Here is a 19,051-nt window from a genome sequence, read left to right on the forward strand (position 1 = left end):
AATAAATTGCCTTAAAGTTAATTCTTTGCTTTCCAGCTTCTATTCATCTTTGGTTGTTATTATTTCTTTAGTTGGCCTTTGTTATCATGACAACGAGCATTGACACCAGATATAGTCGATATATAATAGTGCAATTGAATTCTGTCAAAATCTGATCAGATCTTGCTAGTTCTGGCTATGGGCTGGGTCGCACTTGTGAAATTTCGTTTAAATTTTTGTTTGTTTTAGATTAAAAATCTGTCATCATGTCATGTTTCCTAATGCGACTGGCTTTTCGCCAGTTTAGAAAAAATTGGAAAAACCAACTTAACTTCAAAGACGTCGTAGTGCATGGGTGGGGCAGGCTGATTTTGAAAAAATCGAGGAAAACAAAGGAAGCCGCTTCCGGAGCTGTCATCACTAATCGATTTGACCCATTGCAAGTCGATCCTCTACCTTCATCGTCGGGAACCTTGTAATTATTATGCACGTGCTTTTAGCATGGACGGACGATTTCCTTATTATTATGTGCCGGGATCTTTCCCAATGGGTTTTCACAACTTCAGCTGCTATAACCCTATGCAGGCTCAACCAGACTTGGACTTACAAGGGCCTAGTGGTATTTTGGTGAGTGCTGAGAACCGATCCATCAGTCCGACATCAACTTCCAGCAATAGCTCCAATAGCCCGAGTGGTTCGACCGTCAAAAGGGTCGGCAATGCGTTGGATGTTGAAGCAACGGGAGAAGATACAGCTCAGACAAATAAAAACAGTACGACAAATGGACGAATGAGGAACAAAAAGCTCTTATAAACCATTGGGCTGATCGACATGAGCAATTGGAAAGCAAAGACGTGCAGAAGATTTGGGATGAAATTGCGCTGGAGATTAATCGAAAGTTTGGAACCACTCACTTGGGAGAAAAATGCCAAAAGAAAATGAAATATCTCATTGAGAGATACAAAAAGGCCAAGGATTGCCGGGACGTAGTTACGTTATGACACGTAGCTGAAGCTGGAACAAGTACATCAACTTCTGCTCCCAACTCCAACGCGAGCGAGTCCAATAACAGCGAATTACCAGGCAAAAAGAAACGTAAAAGAGCTAAGCCTGAAGAAGGGAATGAAGAAGGAGACCTGATTAAATCGTCCTTGTTAGGAATGGAAAAACAGTGAAAGGAAACGAACGCAATCATGGAAAACTTTACAAGGGTTCAACAGCAACAAGCTAACACAATGAATGCACTAGTTGGGGCCCTGACAAGTTTCTTAGAAAATAGCAGTAACAACAACAAATGACTGAAATAGTGAATTTGAGACAATCTTTTACAGAGACAACAAAGCGTTACAGTTCCTTCTCTGAAATGCGTTTCCATGTATATTCGAATGTTACATTGCCGCTTCCGTCAAAGTTGTTTTAAAAATTATGATTTAAAAACAACTCAATGACTGACTGTCAGTTAATTTCGGAGTGTATGGACATTAAATTTTGTTATAATTTTGGGTTGAATACATTTTTATATAATCTTTCAATTTATGTTATCATAATTTTACAATCTCATCTGTTAAGAAATCAGTTTTGTAGCTATGCATTATTTTTGAAAACAGTGTAATAATAAAAAACCTAAACGAAACTACATTGGTGAATTGTAGGGCAGGTACATACATGAAGGTTTAAAGGAAATCCCTATGTTATCCCCGTCTCGGATCACGTTCGGAGGTGGACCTCCAGGGTCACAATCATCTTCACCTTCTTTGTCTTCCCATTCGTCACCGCTTCTGATGCAAATGTTGTGCAAAACTGCACAGGCTACAGCATTACGTGCTGCAAACGGTATTCCACTGTCAAATTGTTTGAGAAGTATTCTCCATCTACTTTTTAAAACACCAAAAGTGCATTCAACCTTTACTCTTGCAGAGGAAAGTTCCTTATTAAATGCTATTTCCCTTGGGTCCCGTGTGTCCTCTGGGTACGGCTTCATTAGCTAAGGGGAAAGAGGATAGGCACTATGACCCAAAAGGTACGGACCTATGTCATGACCAGTCACATTAACAGTCAGCTGGGTTAGGATATTCCCATGTTCTGCTCTTTGAGAGATGGTGCTGCACCTCAGTACATGAGCATTGTGCATGCTTCCAGGATATCCACATGCAAAATCCATAAAAATCTTCTTGCCATCAGCAATAGCTTGGATTACAAAGTCATGTTCTTGATTTTATAGCGGAGCTCCGGTGGCGCGAAGGACCGCCAAGCGGAGCCCCATACCCATATAGGGAAGACAAGGAAACCCATGAATTGATTTTTTCATGGTTATCATGGCTAGCAATATTGCTTGTGGGCGCGTACGCACGACAGCAACGACAACGGAGTTGTGCAAGATGGCGGCCATACTCCAGCTAATAGGTTGACAGAGACATGCACCCTCGGTTTGTTTTTAGATTTTAATACTTTTTATTTTATAGAGGACCTCCATGAAAACCACATATTTACGTGACGGGCACTTCCTCTTTAAAGATTGTTTTTATTATTATTATTGTGGTGGGAGAATGCCATTTTACTTGGCGGGATTTTTGAGAAAATGATACCGGAGGTTGATCTAATGTTTTTAAGAAAGGGTTGCACTGAAGCAAACAACAGAAAGCAAGAATTAAGAGCATGTCCACATGAGGACCAGGCAGAGGTGATACATGCCATCTCAACGATTTCAGTGAAACTTGGCCAGATTGAAGAGCATACCCAATAAGTCAAAAAGCCAAAACGGTTTCAAAATTGCACCCCCCTACTTTTTTCACATAAATTTCTTTAAATACTACACTAAATGAGGGTAAAAGTAGGGGGCTCTTAAACCTGAGCAATTCATCCAATTCAATTGTGGCTATACATGAGTGTAGATCAGTCCTACACGAGTTATGTACGGGAGTTTCATGTAATTCGATTGATTACCTGTCAATCAATGTAAGCTAATAACTACCCATGTAAAATGGCATAGCAAAGTATGGTGATTTTGAGGCCAAATATTTCCTGTGGCCAAGTCCCTCTCAAAGAGATATCTATACCACAGTTCAGTTCCACCTTTGGTCTGTACGAATTATCAAAAAAATTTTTGGGACCTGCCATTTTTTTGTTCACAGATCGAGCTCAAACCCTGCACATCTTGCACAAGATTTTAGTTTAATGACTGACATCGTAAAAGTTCCTGCATAAACCGCACCCGTAGATTAGCCATAACCCCAAGATGGAAGCTCAAATATTGAAAAGCAACGTAAAGACAATAAAGTTTGAAGTTCCAGTGAAGTTCTAATTGGTATAAAAACAAAGACAACCAAGTGCGGTTTCAGAACACTGATACAGCGGCTGTTGCGAGCGTTCAAATGCATTTAAAAGTCTTTAGATAACAAATTTTCACTTGTTATACCTTCTCGTCTTCCTAATTCACTCTTCTTAAACTTGAGATTTTCTCTTGATAACATTATCGCTTCGCCGGAACACTCCATGACATTAAACTTCGTACACCATATTGAAACGATACAAATTAGTGCTTAGTAGCCAAGCTTTGAAATGTGGAGAGGAGTCTGGGCATCACAACACACAAGAGCACACCTATTTACTTTAGAGGGATACTACGTACCATCAAGATCTTTGAACAACTACAGCAGGAGAAAAACTTCACACAGACGAGTAGTTGGATAATCCAATGGATAAATGTTGCTGTAAAAGTGATAGCAGACGCAGCTAAACTAGAAGAACTAATCCTCTTCTTAAGGATTTTAGCTGCCATCACTGCCCAGTGTGGGTACTTCTTGGGTTCTTTTACGGGCTCCGCCCTCCAATTCATGGACCTCTTACTGTAGGTTTTTTTTTACCGGACCTGGCCCATGGAGTCTTTCAAATCAGTTCGGAATAAATGAACATTGTGATCCAAAGCTGCCAGAAGAATCCTTGTCATAAAAACATCATAGCTGCAATGTGAAAGAGCAATAAAATTTAATGATGAGAAATGTGAAAAGATTAATCAAAATCATTGCTATCAGTTCTCTCTATGATACATAAACACGGGGTACAAGGAATGTTGGAACTGATCTTCACTAATATATTCAGAAATAAGTTACTATGATCTGTGACTTCTACACTTGTAGCTTTTGACTCTTTTGCTGGCACAGGGTTCACACTCCAGAACACAACATTTGCTGGTTATTTACCACACTTTCCACTACCCAGGAAAAAATAAATGTTAAAACAAATTCACCAATTTTGCCATGACAGATGCCAACCCTATTGAAGGAAAACATTAGCAGTTCAGACAAATGTACACTTACATGTATATTTTAAATGAGCCAGCTTACCTAAATGCCATCCTCTTCGAAGCATACTTCAGCATCATGGAATTGAAACTTTCGAGTTTACTGGTATGCCTACGCAAACAATGAGTAGAACAATAAGTACAAAAGTTACTGTTACTAACAAGTTTGTTTAGAATCTAAAGTCTTGCTTGGGATAAATACAATGTACTTTTGTGTCCTTGTTGTCAGTTCAATGCACACACTAGTGAATGAATTGTTAGTACCAACAAAAACTTTTTGTTTGTGCTAATAATTTATTCACTAGTGTAAATCACTCTTTACACTGATTTGAGTTTGAGTCACAGAAATGCCAAGAATTTTTAATTTTTTAATTAAAATTTCTTTACTTACCTAAATTTCACATAAAATGCCAATGTTTTGAGCCAAGCACGATCCATAACAATGTCATGTACGGCCTTGTGTGACTTTGAGTCCATTTCAAGGAAGGTCTTCCCCTGTTCAGTTGAAACAAGGGGACCATGTGAGCATTCTCCCTCAACCCACTCATGCTCCCCACACACGTGATGTGTGACACCGAGCCACATGTCCTAAACAAAACCAGACAGCATACAGCTAAAAAACTATTTAAAAAAAACAGTCAGTTTACCCACTTGTTCACATGTACATGTGCATGTTGTAGTTTAAATTTGTCTTTGGTTTCAACTTTTAAACATGCAAATCAAAGTCTTAACCATTAAGATTTGTGACAATCTATACCTGGATATAAAATGCTACCATTTCCTATACAAGGAAAAGTACAACCTTTTGCTTGGGTGGAAGTATGTCAATGTTTTCTCTAATAAGTACATTCGGGGAGACATTGAATATACTCGACACTTACCCTGAGGGTTTCTTCATTGCCATCACACTGCTCTGCACAGTGCCAAAAGTGGTTCCTAATGGGTTCAATCCACTGACATATATCATCGCACCCTCGCACTTTAGCAGCCTACAATAAGAATTCAACATAATAAGTAGCATACAATGTTTGAGTCAATGTGACATGATTGGCTATATTTTCTATGGCATGGTATAAATACATATACATATATAACTATTTAAGGGAAGGCCATTATAAGTTGTTATCAGCTTGATTTACTATTGTATCACAAGTGTGCAGTACTCACAACACTCAGTTTGGCAGTCAATTTACATGACTTGTGCCACATGTCCAAAGAGTGGAATAGATCCTCAAGATGGCTTGGATTTTTCTCTGAAAACAACACAGAAACAAAAAACCATCCAATGAAAATAAGTCTTACAAACCATATTGGGATGTTATTTCACTTTTTCCACTGGAATATGTTTCTTTGCAAATTTCACTTAAAAGCTATACTACAAGGAGAATCAGCTTACTGTCATTAATGTGCTATTGAAGTTTATCATGAAAGAAATCTGTTCACTCCAGTATTACTAAAGTGGACTGAAAAAAATTTAGGAGTATTACTAATGTGGACTAAAAAAAATTTAGGATGGACTTACATGTACCTTTGAGAGTTCTTGTAAGGGCAATGATCATGCTGGAGGTATCAGTCACCAAATCTACTATCTTCAGATCTGTCATCGCTCTCTCGATCAAACGCTTCAATGCCAGCTTCTCCATAGTGGCTGAGGAACCTCCAGTTTCTCTCTTGTCAACCACCTCTATGTCCATGATCAGATGCAAGTAGTGCTCCATTATGGTATAAACACAATACTTAGCACTGTGCCCTGGTGAATCATTTCTCCCATCACCAGCCAAAGCCAACTCTTCACCTTTAAGGACCTCCCACATCTTCTCTTTCATTGCTTCCCAGAGTTCCTTTACAACTGGGGTCACACATGTCTGAATGCAAGAAAATGTACTTTCTGACAAAAAACTCACATTCAAAAACTTCATAAGCATGCTTAGCTTATCAAAGTTGTTCCCTGACACAACAATTGAGGCAGCAAGAAGAACTGTAGCTGCATAGACCTTTTGGCCTCTTTTAACACCAAGCACAACAGACGACTCCCACATGCCATTATGTCCCTCGGTACATTTCCAGCTAACAATCAATACACCCCCTTCAGATTTTGTATTGACCACAGAACACTGTCCAACACAACCTTTACTTTGACAGTTTCTCTCAAATAAATTGAGAATCTCCTGCAACTCAGAAATAATTCTCTCTTTATGAAAATGTGACAAAAATTCATCAAGATCACTGTCTATGTTGCACACCTCTTTCATAACATCCTCTACTTTTTTCTGAAGAATTTCCATATTATTCTGCGGAGTGTTTTCATCAGTTGTAACAGCAGCATCTGGAATACCATGAGTGGAGTTACAAGATTGAACAATCTGCTGCTGAGGCTGTACTTCGGGTTCACCAGCTGTGGCTGTAACAGGGTTGGAGCTAGATGATTGAATACTCTACTGTTGAAGTATTATTTCAGGTTCAACAGCTGTAGCTACTACAAATCCATTTGGTTTTGCTTCAGCTTCACCATGGTTGAGACAGAGGTCTTTATCACTGCATGTAGAGTGTGTCTCTAAGTTGATGGAATGACAATTTGAATCCTCCTCTTTTTCCTCCTCCTCCTCACTGTCCGAGTAACTGCTAAAAATTGCACTCAAAGTCACACTTAGGTCAGTGCTTTGGTCTTTCTCTGAGCTGAAAATAGAAAAAATTATATCACTGCTGACAAGTTCATATTTGACACTATTCTAAACATTTCATTGCTTTAGCAGATTAGCCAACATTGCAATAGCAGCCACATGTCAAATCTGCACTCCATGCATAATTTTACATCCATTGTTCTAGACAAGAATGCAAATTTCAATCAATAATTGTTAAATAATCAATTACAAGTTGTGATAAATTATTAGGGCCAAATGTCAAATGCATCACTTCCCCTTTTCAAAGATGTAGAATACATGTACTTAGCTACAAAATGAAGCTTGTTTACATCCCAGCTTTGGTCAATGAATGTACCATATGCTGCACTTATAAAGATTGGCTGAATGACACAAGTGAAGGGTCCTCCTCTCTGATGTAGTCATCATCCATCTCGTCTTCAGATAGGCCACTTTCACATGAACTGATGAAAATGACAGAAAGACTCGCAAATTATTTCACTAAAATCAATAGAAGAATCATGACAACAGAATACTGTAAAAAGGCCCATGAAGTTACTTAAGGAAAAGTAGCATGAGGTATTTTCCAGAAGTCACAAATAAAGAGACAACCTTGTAAGATTTTGTACTATCCTTTGCATAGTCATGAATAGAATGTGGGCCTCAAAACTGTCTGCAGCTTTATAATTAAGTGCAAGGTTATACAGAGATCTTGCTGACAACCTTGCACTAGTGCTTCATACACCTTACAAGGTCAAACCTACTTCCTTTGTGCACCATTCTGAGACTTGCCTTTCTAAGCTTTTGTCAAGATTGGCATGCACAAACAGTGGGCTCACCTGCATGTATTCAATTCATATACTGTAGATGTTGCAAACAAATGAGAATAATATTATTGACAAAAATATGTACGAGTACACACCTTTCATCATCAATACTACAGGTAGTTTCAGAGTGCTCAGATTCTGACAGAGGGCTGTCCTTGAAAGGATTTCCCTTCAGCGAAGCAAATGAAGGATTTATGGTGGCTGCCTTTTCCCAGGAGGTGGAAAGGTTCCACATGGAGGTTTGCCTCGAGTCATTCACTTGAGGACTAGCTACGGTGGAGCCAGTGACATTAACCTCGATAGTACTAATAAAATATGAAGATGGAGAACTACTTAATAACTAATATTCTTACTACCATAAAGGGCAAATATTGCATGCTTGTTTTAGACTTATCACATTTTCTTATGACCACCTGAAACTCTAATAAAAGGCAGAATGAAGTGCAAAAGTAAACCATCACACAAAAACTGTACAGACTGAAAAGAAAAAAAATAAACTTATGGCAAATAGATATCTGATATATGCAAATAATATACATTTTAAAACACTAACATACCTTTCAGCAAGAGTGTGCCTTGCTTGTGAACATGTCTTTGGCAGAGGAGTTGACTCAAATAAAGGTCTCTTACCTGATGAAGAATGAATGAATAGGCAAATGTTATGTTACCCAACGCTAACAGTATTTAGTAACAACTTAAGCCTATATGTTTTGTATATACATACAGCTTTCAATGCATCCAACAACAAACAACATTGTAAACACAATAATTCGACTTACATGGAACCGGGCTAACATTGACCACATTTGTTCCATGTTTCCTTCCTTGACCCGTGTGCGATTATTATGGCTGCTGGATTCCGATCGACTTGTTGCTTTTTTTCCTTCCCCTAGCGCAATACCATGAAGCAAGGCATCTGCGAATTCACTATTGGATATATCCGTGAATCCTAGATTTCTTTTACGCTCATTCCACAACTTTAGCGTAGAAGTTGTAAGCCATACAACATGATGACTTTCCTTACGCGGCGGACGTCCTCTGTTTGAACGCTTCATGTTCGTAAATGGCGAAGGAAAACTACCTAATATACGCAGAGTACAAACTATAAATTCTAAAAGAACATCAAGGAGGCATCTACAGCAGCCTGTCTCTGCGGATTGCAATGATACAGTCCGATGATCGAACACAATCGGGAAATACGTCTTATCTGTATTACAGAAAATGGTGCCGGTACAGTGCTCGCCAACAATGCATTTTGGTTGAGTGTGGTCCTTTAATTTACGCTTCTTAGGTACCTTTTTCAAATAATTTAAAAACCATCACCACTCTAGAAAACACTGTTCAAACGACATAACACCTACCTTAAATACATATTTAACCGTAAAACACCATAAATAGTGATACGAATAGCCAATTACCTCGTTCGAACTATTTTCAAATGGATGTGGGTGTGATGACATTAAGAGCATGAAGGAGAGTATGGAATCTTTTCTGGGCTGAACAACAGCTGCTCCGGTTATTGAAGGGATCTCGGACAATGCCACAGGTACTGAGAAGGATGATTCTGAGTCTACTGATTCACTGGCAAGTGGTGGAATTGACTGCGATGAAAATGTCATGTAAGGAAAACAAAGATCTTGGACAAATTGCAAATCTTCACATTGTAACACACCCACGAGACCGGCCACTATCCTATCTGGAATGAGGTCAAGTTTATTGATCGAGATCCTCACTGGTACACACATAGGGTCAAGGAAGCTATTCACATAAGACTTCACCCTAACAACATCAACAGGGACAGTGGAATTGAAATTCCTGAAGCATGGATACCCACGATCAAGAAACACAACAACAGGAGAACGGTACAACAGCGGACCACCGAGGGAACAGCTACTCACCGGAACAATGGAACAATAGGAGGATCGAAATGCACCAATCACAGCCGACCTTCGTGATATAAATGATACCGTGCAATCAGTCGACCTTATCGCCTGAAGAAGACTAGCAGTAAGCAGTCGAAACGTTGCGATCAACATCTCAAGTGACTACATCGTGAGACAAACGATAATACACTTTATTATTGCATCTACCACGATGAATAACAACAACCTTTTCCTCGACATTGTTCTCTCTTGTCATTTAATTTTCACAGATGTAGAGAAAAAGTTCCCTGGGCTAACTGTTACGAATGTACGTGTTCTGCGGTGCGAGTGCAAAGAAACTGTGATTCTCAATAAGCTGAGATCTCTGACAAATTACAGTGAACGTAAGTTTTATGGAAATACATGTACTTGCGATCTACAACATCAATGAGTGTGTCATATCTTTCAACGAGTAGGTTTTTGTGTGGTATCGTTTGTGGTGATTGTTTCTCTAGAAATTTTCAATAGTGTTGTTGCAACAAATATGTTAACATTAACTCCTTATTTTCGTCATTGCTTTCATTTTTGTCCAGATCATCTTAAATCTTGTCGTTCATCACACACAAAACAAAGGAAAGCTGCTGATGACATTAAGAGCATGAAGGAGAGTATGGAATCTTTTCTGGGACGAGCAACAGCTGCTCCGGTTATTGAAGGGATCTCGGACAATGCCACAGGTGCTGAGAAGGATGATTCTGAGTCTACTGATTCACTGGCAAGTGGTGGAATTGACTGCGATGAAAATGTCATGTAAGGAAAACAAAGATCTTGGACAAATTGCAAATCTTCACATTGTAACCTTTAACGGTACTGCACATCCAATGCCTAATTACTTAGTATTTACAACATTGCTGGTGAACATGGAAAATGCTACTGACTTTACATGTACACCATCAACTTATATAAATGGTAAACTTGTGAAACTTACATAAAATAATCAAGGAAAATAAAGCAATATATTTTCCTACACTGTTTGTAATTTGGAAAACTAGAAAAACAATCTCTGGTTAAAAATTTGTTTAAAACGAACTTTCGACTACCAGTCTGTAGTCTTTAACGAGTAATAGATAGACGACCGAATTGAAAAGCTAGCAAAGAATGAGGCATTTATTACCTTGAGAGATCACAAACCAGCATTCAACAACCACCCCACGTGCCACCTTATCGACCCTTCCAAGTCTGAAATTGGTGTAGTTAGAAAGCACATCCTTGATGAAGTTAATTCCGCCATCATCAGCAGCATACAAATCAACCAGTAGAACATGGCCAGCATCTTACAATGGTTTAACAGCTTAGAGAATAAAGAGAAACTCTTGTTCATATGTTTCTATGGATGTGAATTTTATCACTTGATCAATGAAAAGTTGCTCTGAAAGGCCCCTGACTTCGCCAGCAAGTACTGACTCATCAGCAGAGATGAGTGCAACATCATCTTACATGGAAAACGCTCACTGTTGTTCAGCAACGATTGCTCATGGGAGAAAAAATCTTCAAATGATCTTTTCGATGTTACCATGGGTTCTTTTGATGGTGCTGAAATGTGCGAATTGGTTGGCTGCTACCTATTATCCCTTCTTGCCGAAAAGTATGGCCAAAACATTGGTCTCTTTCGCGACGATGGTCTAGCGACCTTTAACAAAACACCACAAGAAATTGAAAAGATCAAAAAGAACTGTGCAAGATTTTCCATGAAAATGACTTAAAGATAACGATAGAAGCAAACAAAACCATCGTAAATTTTCTAGACGTCATGCTTGACCTGCAGAGTGGCAAACACTATCCATACACTAAGGAAGGTAACGTCTCATTGTATGTGCACAAGAAATCCAATCATCCACCATCTATCCTGAAAAACATCTCACATTCCATCAACAAACAGCTTTCAGAAATATCGTCAGACCGAGAATGCATTAATAAATCTGATCCCACCAATGATAGCAATAGTAAATGCCGGAACTCAAGCATGTGCCCCATGGACGGAAAATGCAGTGACCAAAACCTGATTTACCAAGCTGAAGTCACGACATCAACTTCAGGAGAGACACATTGGTCTTTGTGATACATCTTTTAAGTTGAGATACAGAAACCATGTATGCTCGTTTAAGAACAAGTGGTATAAGCATACTACAGAATTACGCAAATATGTTCGAAGCCTAAAGGATAAGAGTATTTTGTATAACATCAAATGGCGGAAGGTAAAACAGGCCCAATCATATTCTAATGTAAGCAAGAGATGTAATTTATGTTTATGGGAAAAAATATTTATTATCCGTAAACCCAAAATGTCAACACTGAACAACAGAAACGAACTGACATCTAATTGTAGACATTCTAAGAAATTCCTGTTAAAGACCGTTCTCACTTAGCTTTACCAATCACATCTCTGCATGTCATGCCACTAGGCATTGTTCTGTATTTTCAAATTTTGTATGTCTTCTTATGTATCCGTTATTTTTGGCATCTGCCTGATTGCTTTGCAAGGAGCACGAAACTCTGAGTAGCAATTAATGTCTTGAAACAAATAATCCAACTTTGCAAGTCTATACATATATATAAAAGTGAATAAATTTTTGAAAGAAAATTTGCCCTTAGTACATATATACATATATACTATCACAAATGAAGACAAACCACACAATTTCATAGCACACCTATATTTCAACTGCCTACAACAGTCTTCCTCAGGGTAAATGAGCTGTTAAAACTGCACGTGTGATTCTACTTTTAAAAGTAACAACCTTGACAAACGCCTGCGCGCAACTAATCTACCACGCACGCCGACACAAGTACACAATAAGTTATGTGCTTCTTGAACATGTGTTCTGAGCAAAGAAAAATCATTGTCATTAAGCCCATAAGGATGCAAAGTATTCAGTTTATAGGCCCATTGGCCTTCTTTGTCCCTCGGTTCTTCCTCTCCATTCACTTGATCTATCAATTGAATTCTGACATCCCTCAAGCCATCATGTCCATCCCCACAAAAGTGCTTATACAGGAAGTCATCCTTCTCTTGCTCTGTTCCATTCAATCTCCCATGTCGTCTCATTCTGGCCTTATGATAATTGAACCTTAAGCAAAACTTCGTTACAGTAGATCCAACATACTGTAATGCACATTTCCTGCAAGTTAGCAAGTAGACTGCATTGCTCGAGTTACAATTAAGGCTATAATTAGTGGAATATCTCCTTCCTGTAGAGAACTCATGAAGTGGTCTCTTTCATTGATATAATCGCAGACTTCTCATTTTGACCCACACTGACAAGTCCCCCATTGTGTATCCTCTCCGCACCCTCTGTTTACTTTTGCTCAAACCAAATAGTCCGCCACACTCTTCGGTTTCCTGAATGCCACCATTGGTGCCTGCCCTATCACTCTCATACACCTTTCCGAATAAGACTGCTTGAAGGCCTTGAACATGCAGAAGGTCACTCACTCATGCCCCTTACGCCTAGGTGGCATGTAGGGCAGCAACATGCTCCCTCCATATCGGCTAGTCTCTTGCCTTAAGCTTGATGCCTCCCCAGGTCTTCCCCATCTCCTTAATTTCTTTCTAAGTAAAAGTAAGTAAAGCAAGTCTGTTGCCAGGTGATCTTGGGGCAGCCCCTCTTGTGTTTCCCTTCTGGCATCCAATGTAAAGCAGTTTTCGCAATGGAAGCACTTGACAGGTGGCATGGGCAATCCACGTCCACCGTCTCCTCATCAGGATGGTAGCCATTGGTTCGGTTCCACACTAATCAAAGAGATCTTCACTTCAGATGACGTTAGGCCAGAAGATGTGTAGGATATGCCGAAGGCTCTTGGTGTGAAATGTGGAGAGTTTTGATAAATCCTCCTCTGTTAAGCACCAACATTCTAACCCATACAGGAGAGTTGTGAGGACACAGCTGTGATAGTTTCAGCTTAGTAAGAGTACTGTAGGTGGAGGAGCGCGTTTCTGGCCTTGTTGAGACGGCATTGGATGTCCAGGTCAGTTTCTCCATCTCTACTGATGATGCTGCCGCAGATAGGTAAATCTGTCTGGACTGGTTGTGTGTTGGTAGTACTCAGTGCCATAATTGTGGTCTTCTTGCTGCTGATGTTGAGGCCAACTTGCTTTGCAAAGGTGTTAAGGCATTGTGTCTTCTCTTGAACGTGCGTGTGGGTGTGTGATAATAAGGCTTGATCATCAGCATAATCCAGGTCTTCCAAGTAGGAAAAGGGTGTCCATCTGATGCCCCTGATATGATCCTCAGTGGTGCGATGCATGATCTAGTCCACAACAAGGTGGAAAAGCAATGTGGACAAGATACAACCCTCTCTGACACCATTGTGGACTTCAAATAAGACGTTACCAGCACCAACAGCACCAACACAGCAGGTAAAGTTGTCATAGAAACTTTTGATGATCTCAGTAAGTTGGGAGGGGATTCCAACATTCATAGTATCTTCCAGATGCTGTGCCGGTATACGCTGTCGAGGGCCTTGGGAAAATCTACAAAGTTCACATAGAGAGTTTGCTGCCATTTGGTACTCTGTTCAATGATATTTCTCGGCGTGAAAATATGATCAATACAACCCCTTCCTCTCCTGAAACCTGCCTGTTCCTCGTGGAGTTTAAGGTCCACAGCTAATGATAGGCACTTCATGATGACTTTCACTAAGATCTTACTAGGAGTGGATAATAATGTAATCCCATGCCAGTTGCTACATTCAGACAGAGCTCCTTTCTTCGGTATCTTAATGATGATACCCTGATTCCAGTCATCAGGGATTTTCTTCTGTCCCATATGGTGTTGAAAAGTGGTTGCAAGATGCTTGGGGTGGTCAGTGTCTGCCTTGAACAGCTCAGCATTGACGCGATTGTTGCCAGGTGCCTTGTATTTTTTTAGAGAATTAATGGCCACAATGATCTCTTCTGTCTTGGGTGGTCCAGTGTCAACACTTAGGTCCTCCTCAGCTTCTAGTATATCACACTCCACTTCTGGTGTTGGCCTAGTGAGGACTTCCTTGAAATGCTCTACCCAACATGCTTCTTGGTCTTTTTCAGAGGTGAGAAGCTGCCCTTGTTTATCTCGTATGGGGGCATTTCTGCTGCCACTATATTTTTCACAGATCAATTCAGTGATTTTATAGACATTCCTTTGCTCTCCCTTTTGAGCCGCTTCCTCTCTTTCCTTTGCCACCTCTTACATATACCAGGTATGCCTTTTTGTCAGTTCGGATCTTTCTTTTGACACACCTGTTGGTTTCTGCATATGCTGCCCTATACTTCACTTGAAGTCTCGCTGATCTGCTCTCATTTATCTTCTTCTTCTTCAGCTGATGCTTCTCCTTGATAGCCTGCCATGTGTCTGGTGTAATCCATTCTTTTTTTTCTAGTCTTCAGCATTCCCAGAAAGGTTTTACTTGCTTCATCAGAGATGTTCCTCACTTGCTTCTACTGTTGCTTTACAGTGTCTTCTTCTCCAATGTCTTGCTCGTCTATGTTACTCAAGGCTTGGAACCTGTTCCTCAGCTGTAGGACAAAGGCATTTTTAGTCCTAGGGTCTTGTCTTCTGATGTCATATCTGGGGGTAATGTGTTTGTGTGGCCAAGCTGCTCTGAGTTTCAGCCTCACCTTTGCAGTCACAAGATGACGATCACTGCTTACATCAGCCCCTCTTCTTACTCTTACATCAAGCAGGGAGCGGTGTCACATCCTGTTAACCATGAGATGGTCTATTTGTTTTGATCCCGCCAGGGGGATGTTCAGGTGAGTTTGTGAATGTTGCGATGCGGGAATAAAGGTCCACTGATGTTCATGTTATTGAATGCACACCACTCTACCAGCCTCTCTCCATCGCCATTCTGAACTCCACATCCTTCTCTTCCCATTAGTCTTTCAAAATTCACATTGTCTGAACCCACCTTGGCATTAAGGTCACCTATCACCAGCAGGAGGTCCCTACGATGGACATTCTCAAGTGCCACCTGGAGCTGCTCATAGAAGGCTTTTTCTCTGTCATTGCTGTCATTAGTAGGTGTATAGCATTGTATGATGGACAAGTTAGTCTGCCCACCCTTTAATCGTGCTAGAATCTTGCTGTTTACTGACTTACATTCCATTAACCCTTTGTTTACCAGTTACGCATTTATGCGTAATTTATTCTGACCAGAAAAAATATATGCACATATCTTAAACTTTGCCTAGAGGGGAGTTCTACTATTGCTAATAGGGTACCTAAAAAGTTGTGTTTGGATTCTATCAAGTCATTTCACAATTTTTAAGCTTTGAAAAGGTTATTTTCTCAATGAAACTCCGAAGTACTTCTCGTGTGGTGCTTTAAAAATGGACGCTGAGGATTCAGATGACGCTGATTGTGTAATTCGGCAAATTTTTGGAGATTCTGACGTGGAAAGCGATGAAAATCTTGAATTTGATCAAGAGGAATTCAAGGACAACTTACCGCTTGCCTGTCTTCTTACTCGTTCAGAAGAGTCAGAAGATGAAGAACAGTTCAAAATGCCTTCTGATGAAGAGGAAGACGAATCTGACAGTGAGGAGTGGAGATCGGATGTCATTACTCACAATGACTTTGATTTTGACGAGAGTTCCATGGGCCTGAAGGTAAGAATGTTGCCAAACAAGTCAGCCTTGGATTTCTTTGAACTGATATTTACTGATGATCTTTACAATCTCATCGTAACTGAGACCAATCAGTATGCCACTCAACAATGAAAAGAGCCTCACAACCAAAAGACGCCCTGGACTGCCCTCACTATTGAGGAGTTCAAAACCTGGTTTGGTTTGTACCTTTCAATGGGGATTGTGCAGCAACCTTCACTAGTGGATTACTGGGGCCAGTCCACCCTGACAAATACCCCAGGTATTGCTGCAGTTATGACTAGAACATGGTTTCTTCAAATCTTGCATTATCTGCATTTTGTTGACAACGAAAGTGAGGTTGCTAAATTGCCAAAGGACAGTCCTGATTATGACAAACTCTATAAAATCAGAGACTTGTTGAATATCATTAGAAGAAACATTCAAGGAGCACTGAACCTTGAAAGGAATATTGCTATTGATGAAACACTTGTAAAATTCAAGGGAAGAGTTGGGTTTCGTCAGTTCTTGTCAAACAAACCCGGTTGATTTGGGGTAAAAAACTTTACTCTTTCTGAGTCATCAAGTGGGTACGTCTGGGATCTACTCGTGTACACTGGCAAGACTGGTCATGATCCTGAGAAAGGGGTGGCTCACCACGTTGTAATGAAGCTATTAGAAGGACTTGAAGGAAAGGGCTACAATCTTTTTGTGGACAATTGGTATTCAAGTCCTGAACTGTTCCTTGATTTGGCAAAGGAGAAGACTCTGGCTTGTGGCACTGTGCGAGCTGGCAGGAAAGGCTTTCCTGGTGATATTATGAACATCAAAGACAAAGAGATCAAGTCCATGAAAAGGGGACAGTGTGTATTTAGGAAGAAAGGCAGACTCACTGCTTGCACATGGAAGGACAACAAGTTTGTCCACTTGTTGACAACAATGCCGGCCACTAGTGAGTGTTCGACAGTAACACGAGTGGTCAAAAAGAAGAAGAAGCAGTCCAGAGGCCAGTTACTGTGGAGTTATACAACAAGTTCACAGGAGGAGCGGATCTAGCTGACCAGAGAGTAAGAAGCTATCATTGCAACACCAAAAGCTATGTTTGGTACATGAAGTTGTTCTTCTATTTTGTGGAAGTGGCAATCATGAATGCTTACCTTTTAGAAAGAAAGAGCCCACATCACAACCCCCCGACAACACAAAAGGCTCGGCAGATGCTCCCTTTCTGCCAGGAACTTATTGAGAAGCTAATAGGGGGATGTGTTTATCGCAGAAAGCAACAGAACAATCCATCCTTGCCAGATGAAGGAAGATTCAACCTCTCACTGGGCCACTTTCCAGTATCAATGCCTACCAGATCCCACTGCAAAGTGCATATGTAGCATGTTGATACCCAATATGCATGTTCTGTTTGCCACATTAGGATGTGTCCTGCACCTTGTTTTGAAAGGTTTCACACCCTGGAAAACTATTACTATCATGACGAAGACCGTGGTGATGCTGATGTGGTCAGGGGAACAGTGCGTGGCAGACCTAGAAAGTGAGCAAGGGGTCGCCTTAGCGTTTAGACTTATTTGTGTAAATGAGAACCTCCCTGGATTTTTATTACCCGATCTGTAGTGTCTATGAAAGAAAATAACTTCTGTTTTCATGTTGTCATTGACCTCTGATATATTCTGATATTTTCCACCACAAAGTGAACTTTTGAAATTTCCCTCAGATCATACCCAAATTGACTAAATAGGGACCCCATGGTATAAAATGAAAGCTCTTTTACTGTAGTTTTAGTTTCTGTTAATAGTTTTGAGTCATGATATCATGGGAACATGTTTTAGCTCATTGTTCATAAAAATATCATTTTTTGTCCAAAAAAATGTCATTTTTTTTAAATTGCCCTCTTGGGTGACATGTAATATCTAAAATTTTGACTTTTTAATTAATCAGAATGATAGAATAAACATTAAGCTTTAATTTGATAGGTAGGTTGTGTGGTGGTATTCACTACTGATCAATTTGTATGACATTTTGCATTACACCCCCAAATCAAGCTAAAAAAAAAATCTGAAAGTCTGGTATACAAAGGGTTAAGTACTTTTAAGTACTTTAAGTACTTTGAGCTCATTGGAGACAAATTTTAACTGTCCTGCCCCTTCCCTCCAATCATTTTTCTGGAATCTGGAAAAATCTAGCAGACACGTGACCAGCCACAACCAGGGTACTTTCTTGAGGGAGGAAGAGAGAGAACATTACGTCATGGTGAACATATTTGTGTCATCAGCAATAGCAATGTTCATTGTTAAACACAGATATTGACACGTAACAATTCATGTTGAATTATCAACTTGAAAGTCGAATTCTCAAGTTGAATTTTGGCGGGATTGGTGCGCCTTTGGTGACTCAACATTCGACTTGGAGATTCAAACTTCATCTTTTGCTGACAGCCCAAGTGTCAAGATCATTGTTGACATGTTAACATGAATGTTGATGGATAAAGTTGAATGTTGAACTGTCACTTTGAAAGTTGATGTTTAAAGTTTCAATGATTGTGATACAAAGTACAAAGTTGAGGAGTGAAATATGATGTTGATGTTTGCCAAGTTAATTTTTAGACTGTCAAGTTGAATGTTTGTGATCAACTCTGATTTTTGGCGGGGATGGAACTCCATACATGCAGAGTTACTTAGAGAAGTTAAAAGCACCAAAAAATCTTGCAGCTATTCAAGAACTGCAGAAAGACATATTGAGAAAAGGAAACATCACATTCAGCTGCTACAATACCGGCCAAAAGTAGTTGGGACACTTGAGCTGTATCACATATCCCC

At 39.9% G+C, this 19,051-nt stretch overlaps 1 protein-coding gene and 1 pseudogene across 2 annotated transcripts; both read right to left on the minus strand.

Moving 5' to 3' along the window:
* Nucleotides 1-3,131: 3,131 nt before the first annotated feature.
* Nucleotides 3,132-8,800, minus strand: LOC149099260 (uncharacterized; annotated as a pseudogene). The gene is made up of 10 exons (XR_016203439.1): nt 8,525-8,800; nt 7,841-8,085; nt 7,293-7,382; nt 6,737-6,955; nt 5,808-6,586; nt 5,447-5,532; nt 5,161-5,268; nt 4,671-4,867; nt 4,323-4,391; nt 3,132-3,938 (listed from the first exon to the last, which is right to left on the minus strand). The product of XR_016203439.1 is annotated as an uncharacterized LOC149099260 (transcript).
* Nucleotides 8,801-13,567: 4,767 nt separating this feature from the next.
* Nucleotides 13,568-15,751, minus strand: LOC149099261 (uncharacterized). Its single transcript, XM_089276787.1, has 3 exons — nt 15,465-15,751; nt 14,116-14,743; nt 13,568-13,915 (listed from the first exon to the last, which is right to left on the minus strand). Exons 1-3 carry the CDS (start codon nt 15,749-15,751, stop codon nt 13,568-13,570), a joined length of 1,263 nt encoding a protein of 420 aa, XP_089132913.1.
* Nucleotides 15,752-19,051: the final 3,300 nt, after the last annotated feature.

Source organism: Orbicella faveolata, unplaced genomic scaffold, assembly GCF_042242905.1.
Source record: "Orbicella faveolata isolate gen_17 unplaced genomic scaffold, um_ofav_v1 contig_46, whole genome shotgun sequence".
Classification (NCBI taxonomy): domain Eukaryota; kingdom Metazoa; phylum Cnidaria; class Anthozoa; order Scleractinia; family Merulinidae; genus Orbicella; species Orbicella faveolata.